The sequence below is a fragment of the Sorghum bicolor genome, chromosome 5 (genome assembly GCF_000003195.3).
Source record: "Sorghum bicolor cultivar BTx623 chromosome 5, Sorghum_bicolor_NCBIv3, whole genome shotgun sequence".
In the NCBI taxonomy this organism is placed as follows: Eukaryota; Viridiplantae; Streptophyta; class Magnoliopsida; order Poales; family Poaceae; genus Sorghum; species Sorghum bicolor.
The window spans coordinates 13,002,215-13,011,682 of record NC_012874.2 but is presented as its reverse complement, the minus strand read 5'-3'; the positions used below and the strand labels follow the sequence as shown (position 1 = coordinate 13,011,682).

At 39.8% G+C, this 9,468-nt stretch overlaps 1 protein-coding gene across 1 annotated transcript; it reads right to left on the bottom strand.

Moving 5' to 3' along the window:
* Nucleotides 5,196-7,038, bottom strand: LOC8071552. The gene has a single exon (XM_002449256.2). The coding sequence runs from the start codon at nt 7,036-7,038 to the stop codon at nt 5,695-5,697; it is 1,344 nt and encodes a 447-aa protein (XP_002449301.1). The 3' UTR covers nt 5,196-5,694.

The following is a 9,468-nucleotide window of genomic DNA, read 5'->3' as shown; positions in this document are numbered from 1 at the left end:
TAGATAAATAATAGAGAGAGAAGGCATGTTGAAGAGAAATTTATCTTGAAGAAACTACCATTGATAATATGATTTCTATATGCAATGTCTACATGATTTAAGAGACATAGAAATTAGTTGTGGTTTGTAGCATTGCAAATGCTCAAAACGCTGCTCTCTCTCTAGACCTGTTCGCTGGTCTGAAAAGTCATGGCTGAAATTATTGTTGGCTGATTTATTGTGAGAGAGAAAAATACTGCTGGCTAGCAAAAAAAAATACGGCTAAACAGAGAAGCGAACACTCCCATCCAAAGATACAAGAGATCCAAGTTTGATCTAATAAAACTATGTTAGATTTAACTGAAAAGTTATGACATAAAATTAATATTATTGGACGTTTTGAAATATATTTTCAGACTTTACATATTTGATTTGATGCGATAGATATTAATACTCTTCTTTATGGATTTGGTCAAACTTTTAGTTTGACTTAGGGCAAACTTAGATTCCTTCAATTTTAGGACTAAGGGAGCATATAGGGATACTCCTCCATTCCAAATTATATGTTATTCTAGCTTTTTAAGATAGTAAAAACTGTGTATCTAAGAAAAGTCCAAATGACTTACAATTTGGAATAGAGTGTGTAGTTTTATCTTAAATTAAATTTAACTAACGTCAAATAAATTTATGAAAAAATATCTGTCTAAAACTATGACTTACAATTCGGAATATAGTTGGTAGTTCTATCTTTCAAATCAAGTTAACTTCAAATAAATAGAAAAATATGTCAATATCTACAATATATAACAGATCAAGTTCAATAAATTCTCCATAAAATATATCTTTCTAAAATATTGGAGCTCTAGTGTTTCACCTAGGACAAAGCTAAAATGAATTATATTTGTAAGCAAAAGTACTTTTATTGGTAAATAAGGGCATTTTGGAACACGGGAAAGATTCCATGATCCTGCGTTTTTCTTATGAAATTGAACAGATCCCTGTGTTCCAAATAGACCCTAAACACAACTCATTTTGTAATGGTAAAGCAGAAGCATAGACCCAACAAATCAAGGAAGTCATCTATGAATAAAAATACAAGGGAAAAATCCTTGTTATATAATATTGCTTCAAAGTGATCAGTATTGCCATACATATAACAATTTGGTAGGATTCCCAACCACCTCTCACCCACTCTAACTTGACTCCACTCCTCAGCCCAAATGTTTGGTAGAGATCCTCAACTTAGCTCTACCACTTACTCTAGCACACACTTTGACAACGTCGAAGGCCTCGACAACATAAGAAGAGGAGGATGAACCACGAGAGTCGCAATGGTGGAGGACGATGAGGACGGTGAGTTATGGGAGGCCGCTATTGTGGAGGAGGAAGACGAGGATTGGAGTGTCATCCACATGAGGCTATTGTGGTGGAGTAAGACGAGGAGAGTGAGCAACAAAATGTCACATTGATGCGGGGAAGTCTAGGCTTGCCATAGCCAAGGAAGAGAGGAGGCTTTACCATGATGGTGGATGAAGAGGCCTCAAAGAGCTTTAATGTGTACCTAAGAGGGGCAATAAGGATGACAGAGAGCGATAACATGGTTTCATAGACTCAAATGTGCATAGGGGAGTGGAACGACGGAGCAGTAGAAAGGGGTGAATAAAGAGCCAAGCATGGGGAATGGGGTTTTCCATTCTCTATATGACTATGAAAACTAGGAATTGATTTTCCTTTTCACTTATACTCTATGAAGACAGTCCACACATACGCTTCCATTGCCATGTAGTGAGGAGAGTCTTATCAAACACACTCTTAGTACGGCAAGGTGGGTTAGTCACTTCTGATCTCATTCTTTCCCATCCTATCAAGTATCAAGTATAAGCCACCTCTCAACTCCCAAGCAGTGGGCCAGTCCCAATGCTACCCCAACGTCTAGCCGTCACGTCACAAGTTGTGTCTGGTCACCGAGCAGACAGACGATCTTGAGTTGGTCGCAGATGAAGTCATAGGAAGGTAACAGGGTGATGGTTATTAGTCACCTAGGCAGTGGACACTACCGGAATCTGCCTCTTTGCCGAGTGTTAAATGCTTTGCCAAGTGTTTTTTTCGAGCACTCGGCAAAGAAGCTCCTTGCCGAGTGCTAAAAAAACACTCGACAAAGCGGCTTTTTGCCGAGTGTCAAAAAAAATACTCGGCAAAGGCTTCTTTGCCAAGTGTTAGAAAAACACTCGGCAAAGAAAGTCTTTACTGCGTGTTTTTTTTACACTCGGCAAAGAGCTTCTTTGCCGAGTGAAAAAAAACACTCGGCAAAGAAAAATTCAAATCAAATTTTTAAGCCCTAAATGAATTCAAATCAAAAAGTTTTTAACTACAAAGTTGTATAACTTTTCAAGATCTACCACATTTATTTTGATCATTTCTTCATTTGATAAATCCAAAATAAATTTGTTTACAAATTTTACATCTCTCTCTTATAGTTTATGAAACTACAAAAGAGAGATATAAGATTTATAAATAATATTAGAATCACCATGTTATATGATCAAATGACAAAACAACCAAAATAACCTTTGTAGATCTTGAGAATTTATGAAATTTTATATTTGGCAAATTTTTCATTTGAGTTCATCTTGTCATGCAAAACTGCGTCTTTAATTGAAAATTTTAAAATTTGAATTTTTAAAACGATCTCAGATGAAAAAACTTTCTAAATAAACTTTGTAGATCTCAAAAAGTTATGAGACTTTGTAGTTGACAACTTTTTTTTGGAATTATCTTGTCATGCAAAAATTATGTTTAAAATTTCTCAAATTTGAAATTTAAATTTTGTAAATGGCCTCGGATAGAGAAACTCCCTAAATGAAAATTATAGATCCCAAAAAGTTATGAAACTTTATAGTTGATAACTTTTTTATTTAAAATAATTTAGGATCTCAAATAATTAATTTTCGCATGATTTGGTATAATATATGAAGAACCGAAATGCAATATGGATACAAGTGATAGTGTGATGTAGTAGTTAAGGAGGAAGATGCGCTAGAGAGAGAGGTCAGGACTCAGCCAGTAGCTAGAGGCTGGCGGAGTGGCGGGCGCTGGCCCCCTGCGAAATTTTTTTTAGTGGGGCGTTTCAGTTGGAAATGCCAGCGCTGACAGTTGAGGTGTTATGCTTGGGTTCTCCCACTTCCGGTTAGTGGTACCGTACCAGTGAATGCAAAACCTGGTTGGGGCAAGACTGCAAGAGGTAGCGCTCTAATGGAGGAGATGACTAGTTTTGTTACTACCATTTGTGGGTGTATATCAGTCTGATGTCTCAATTCAAATGTCTAGTTTTGTACCAAAACTGCGTAAGTCATTCAGGCATATACCAGTGTTGTTATGTCCCGATTCAAATGCGTGGCGTGCATTTATGCTTGCAAGGAAAAACAGTAATAATGTAGATGCATGACTATCAGTATCATAGGGACTCTGAAATCTGAACATGAACGATTACCGGTGTGACATATACTCTGCATTTATTCTGAAAACTCTGCATTTATTCTGAAAATTAGCATAGAACCAAAGGGCTTGACGGTTTGATGCCCTGGCCTGCAGTTAACACGCATCTCTGTTTGGTTTCAGTTTCAGTGGAAGGACATTATATATCATAAGAAAACGGGAAGCATATGCATTGTATATCACTGATTGAATCTTTCTTAACAGGAATAGATCAACAATATGTCAAAATGATTTCTTCTGAGGAATGGTGTCCAAACACATGCTTTCTGTTATGTAGACTAGCATAGCTTATAGCTTACACAAATAACCTCCTATGTTTTCTCCTTGATTTTGATGCAAGGCATATGCAGATGTATGATTGTGTCAAATTTGTATTTGACATGTGTGAAATTGGTTCCAGTGCCGAAAATTGAGGGAACACTTGCAGAATCAGAAAAATTAAACATAATATTTACCAGGTAGCATTACGTCTACTGCAAACTGTAATACTATTCATAATGAACTAGAACAGTCTGCTGATGTAGAAACACCATAAAGATAAAATTTCCATTCTGTCCAATTGATATATGCATTGAATATCCAGTGAAATTCAGAGAGTTTTAAACAGAAATTTAGAAACACAAGGGAACATATAGTAAGCCATTGTAGAATCTGCATTCAGATTTAGAGTAACACTTTAACTTCTTACATAGGGCCTGTATCAGTCTCAAATTCCAGTGAGAGGCATAACATAAAATTTGGGGATTGCAGTGCGACAGAAATTTTAATCTGTTATACAGAATTAGCATTATAACACAAAATATCCAGGTTACATTTTGTCACAATGAACTAGAACAGTAATATGTCAGAAGTGATGCAAATTTAACAACACGTGGGAAGGAAAATTAAGTACTAAGCCATTAGTGAATCATTGTGAAATCTGCATTCAATCTTAGAATCTCTAGGCTCTCAGTCCTCTCATCACCTATTTTACAATAGAGACAAAAAACTTCCTAACAAAATGGGAATGGTTACAGAATTCTCCCGAAGATAACATAATCGCATTTCCGATTCAAAAAAATATATTCTGCACTCAGGTTTAAGTCAATGGATATGCAAGGAAAGGAAAACCGATATGTTAAAAAAGGGACAGGAAAACTGAGAATTAGTAAGAACAAATCTATGTGCACACATATCTTGTTGCCGAGTGATTACAGAAATTGAAAGGAGGCTGTTCAGAGCTCACAGCTTTTGTTACACAAGCCCTGAATCAGTGTTAAATTTCAGTGAGAGGCGTAACATAAAATTTGGTGATTGCAATGCACACAAATTCTAAACTATTATACATAATATAAGCAATATGAGACAAGATGTCAGGTAATGAACTAGAGCAATAATCTGACAGAAGCGTTGCAAATTCTGGACACTTGCGAACGAAAATTCAGTGAGTCAAGTCCATTAAGGAGCATTCAGGCTTAACTAGAATCTCCAGTCTCTCAGTCCTCTCATCAACTACTTTATATCAGACAAAGAGAACTCCATAACAATATGGGTTTGAATACTGGAAATTGTTCAGAAGATGACATAATCACAAAATCAAACAATTCAATGCACAGATATGTTGTTGCAAAGTGATTACTGAAATTGAAAGAAGGCTTTGCTAGCTTCTTGAGGTCACAGTTCAACTAGAGTGTAGCATTGTACTAGACTAATCAACAACCATCATGCCATGACAATATCACTGATCTGAGCAGCAAGACAAGAGTCTAATATATACTGTGAATGAGTTTGGATACAGAATCTGACTGGTTCAGGTCCCTTGCACTTCCAGTTAAGGAAGACCCATAGCAGTAGCAAATACATGTTCAAACCCGATTGAACAAACAAGCAAATCGAACTGCCATGGACAGCAACCATTGCTTTCTCTTCATTTAGTAAAGAAAACAGATGCAACACCGCAGACAGAAATCAGAGAACATTGGATTCAGGTTTAGCAATCGAAGCAGCAGTATGTGTAATTTGAACAGCTACTCACTCTGGATATTGCAATTTGCAATCAGCCAATCAGCAACTAGTCTCACTCTGAATATTGCAATCAGCAACTATTCTCACTCTGAATATTGCAACCAGCATCTACCTAACACTCGATCAAGATTGGAATCAGCAACTACCTCAGAACGTCAATTAACATGATCTCAAACAAATCAAACTTACAGTAGCCAATGGAAAAGGCCTGTCGCCTCAAGGGAGAAGCCAAACCGGAGGAGAGTAGTCCGATGAGTTTGGAGGCGGGAAGCAGCGCTGGATACTGCCTTCGGATTCGGACCACATCCCATTGTCCCTGCAGGGGTACGGCCTGGTATTGGCGTCGCCGATCATGAGTGCCTCGCAGAACGCGCCATCATCCAAGAAGTAGATGCCGGGCTCGAAGCCTGGGTACCTATCCTCATCCGCTTCGTAGGACCTGGAGCAGCCATACCCGACGAACAGAATCCGGCCATCCAGCGTGTCCATCTCGCTCCATTCCCAGGGGTACTGAGCCACGGGGAAGTCGCCGTCGCCGTCAGGCATCTGCGGCCGTGTCGTCGCCCGGAACACCTTGAACTTGGACGTCTGATGATCAGCACCAGTCGTGTACCTGACGACCATGAGCAGTTCGCCGCGGGACACGACGAGGTATCGAGCGCGCACGGTGGCGTTCTGGCCGGAGATGCGCTCTCCGGGCGGCATGAAGCGGCGAACCACCCCATTGACATTCAGGGCCGTAGGATCTTCAGGATTCGCTTCCGGCGTACACACGAGGGTTTGGTAGGCTCCGCCACGGGTGAGCAGAACATGGAAGGCGCCGTCGTGGTAGACGACGTCCTCCGTAAGGCACAGAGCCAGGTCGTCCACAGCCGCAGCCACGTCCCCGACTGCAACCAATTGGTGCGCCAGCTTCCAGCCCATTCGCCAGAACACAATCCAGCGATTGAAAGGATGCTGCAAAAACTCGTCTGGGGCTTGATCCCGCTCCCGCGCAATGATGGTGGCGCCGACGCAGTTCGAGTCGTCCGGCGACGACGAGAGCGTGGCGGCGAGCATGACCATACTGTAGACAAACCGGTGTCCCTCGCGAACGCGGACGAGCGCTTCCGGGAGCATGCGGGCTTGTCCTGTGCGGAGGTTGAGGAGGCGGTGCGTGTGCGTGTGCGTCTCGTCGAAGTAGAGGAAGATCCAGGCGCCGTCGTAGGAGCCGACGAAGCGCGCCCCGGGCGGGAGGATGGTGAGGTGGCTGTGGTGGGGGTGGACGCAGCAGCCGCTGAGAACGCAAGCGGCGCGGAAGAAGGCGGGGTCGTTGCGGGAGCGCGAGGGGAGGAGGAGCCACGGGAGCGGCGGTGGCGCGGGCGCGGGCGGCGCGGCCTCGGCCTCAGTCTTGATGAGGCGGTCGATCCTGTCGTGCCACGCCTTGCAGACGAGGGACATGCTGCCGCGGTCGTCCTTGCACGGGACGCGGCCGAGTATCGACACCACCAGGTCGTCGGGGAACTCCTCGACCCCCAGAAAGTTCGTCGGCTTGCGTGGAGGCTGGGGTACGGCGGCCATGGTGGTGGCGCGGTGGGAGGGAGAAGGGAGAGAAGAGAAGGCGGGAGAGGATGAGCGTGGCGCGGCGGCGGTGGGCTCGCCACGCCTGGCTGCTGCCTGTTACTGGTAGGATGGTGGAGGAACGAGGAAGAAGGGCAGAAGGCGGTGGGGGTGGTGCGGGATCCGAGCGTGCTTTTTATTTTGGTCCAGAAGCCTGCCGGCGGAGGAGCCAGCTGTGTCGGCGTCGGCGGCCGTTGCTGCGGGCGGGCGGCGCGGCTTGGGTGGCAAGGAGGACAGAAAAGCCTGGCCCACCTCTTTTGGGCCTGGTTGTTTTGTGGGCCACAATTGGTTAGGGCTGGGAGGTTGGGCTGAGTTGGATTGTTCAAACCAAGTCAGCTGGAAAAAAAAGTCTAATTTAAACCTCTCAGCTATCACGGCTGGTTAATCTTTTTTCCTAAACTATAAAACTAGTTGTTTTTTACCGTCTTCAACTTTAAAAAGTTTGTTTTATTTTTTGATGATGATTTTGCACGTGTGTGTGTGAGAGAGAAAGAGGTAAATTGGAGTAAGATGACAATTTAAAGACATTTTAAAATATATAAAAAATCATAAAACATTTTTAAAAAATAAAATCAGGTTTACACTAATAATATTCATAGAATTTTTGTTTTTTCTCAGAAAATTGAAACTAATTTTATATTTTTTATGATATAATGCCATATCTTATGGTGCCTAGCTTGAAATTGTTTGAATCTTGATGGACTCATTTTGGTGCTTATTTGCTAGTAGAAGTTCACATATCTATTAGAGTTAGTCGATATTGATCGTTTGACTACGTAGAAATGCTAGTAGAGCATTATCACAACTGTGGTGGTTGTTATTCCCGTATCCTAGATAAATATTCAAAGTAGCTATGTAACCTATTTAGCCTGCTTAGCTACACATGCTCTGATTATCTGTTATAATTGGTCTATGTTAATGACCAAGTGACTTTGAGGACAACACAAGTGTCATGTAACCACATCATACTTAATACTATTTAGTACAAACACAAGTGCATTGAATCATGTTCATATTACTTGACTCTATTTGTAGTTTTGTGCAAACATTATTAATCCCGTTCTACCATTTTAGATTTTCCTATCATGGTACGCTCCATAATTCATTATGTAGAACTTAATTAAATACAATAGTTTATAAAATACAAATAATTAAATTTGTCTAGGATAGGAGACCAACGCCAATGACAATGATGACGCTCCACTAGTGCTTCTGCATAGTCTAGCTCATTAACATCCCCTGATTCTAATAGATAATGAGAGCTTCTACTAGCAAGTAATCACCAAAATGAGTCTATAAGGCACCATAAGATAGAGCATGATTTTAGAAAAAATCAGAATAATTTCTCAATATAAAACAAAATTTCTAGGAATTTCTAAGATTAAACAAGATTTTATGATTTTTATTGCATTACTTTTCCATGTATAAATATTTAGACAAAATTTTGAAATTTATTTTTATGATTTTTGGATATACATACATATATATATATATATATATATATAGTTTTTTTAGTTTGATTTACCTCATGAACTTTCAATTTAATCCGATTTATCTCCTTTGATGTGGCATCACATTAGCAAAACCACTATTAAAACTGTCTAAGGTGCAAAACAAACAGTTTTAAAAGTTGAGAGTGGTAAAGAGAACTGGTTTTGTAGTTTAGTGAGGAAAATCAGATGAATGTGATCGGTAAAAGAGGTAAATTGGATTTTTTTTTCTTTTGAGTGGTGATACGATGCAAGTGTGAGCTAATAATCCCAATAATCATTTACCTTTTTTCTTAAATCTATATGATTTTACATGGTGTCTTTTTTGTGAGTAAAGAGATGCCTATTTTGTTGCTACTTAGAAAGAATAACATAGGTTTAGAAAGAGTCTACATAAACCCCCAAACTATCTAGGATAGAATACTTTATCCCCTAACTATAAAACCAGATATTCTATCATCTGAACTTTTAAAACCGGTCAAATAACCCCCTAGAGTGGTTTTAGAGGGTGATTTTGTCTTTTTCTTTTTTATTTATTTTCGCTAAATCTTTGAAAAATCATAATAAATCACAAAAAAATCATAAAAATGAAAAATTCAATTTTGTTGAACTCATAATGAGTAGATCTACACAATGAATATATAATATGGTATACTTTAGTACAAAGTTTTTGTTGTAGCTTTAAATCTATGTTTTTCTATAATTAATAAGAATAATTCATATATGTAGTTCCTATGGTTCAATTGTGGTAAAATTTTTATGGTGGGCTCATTATTGTATGCTTGAACTATGGTAAAAGTTAAGTACCTATTGGATCAAGTATAACTTAGTTATAGATTTATTTAGATTTATTCTTGTTAAATCTATGCTTTATATATAACTAAGTTATACGTGATCCAAT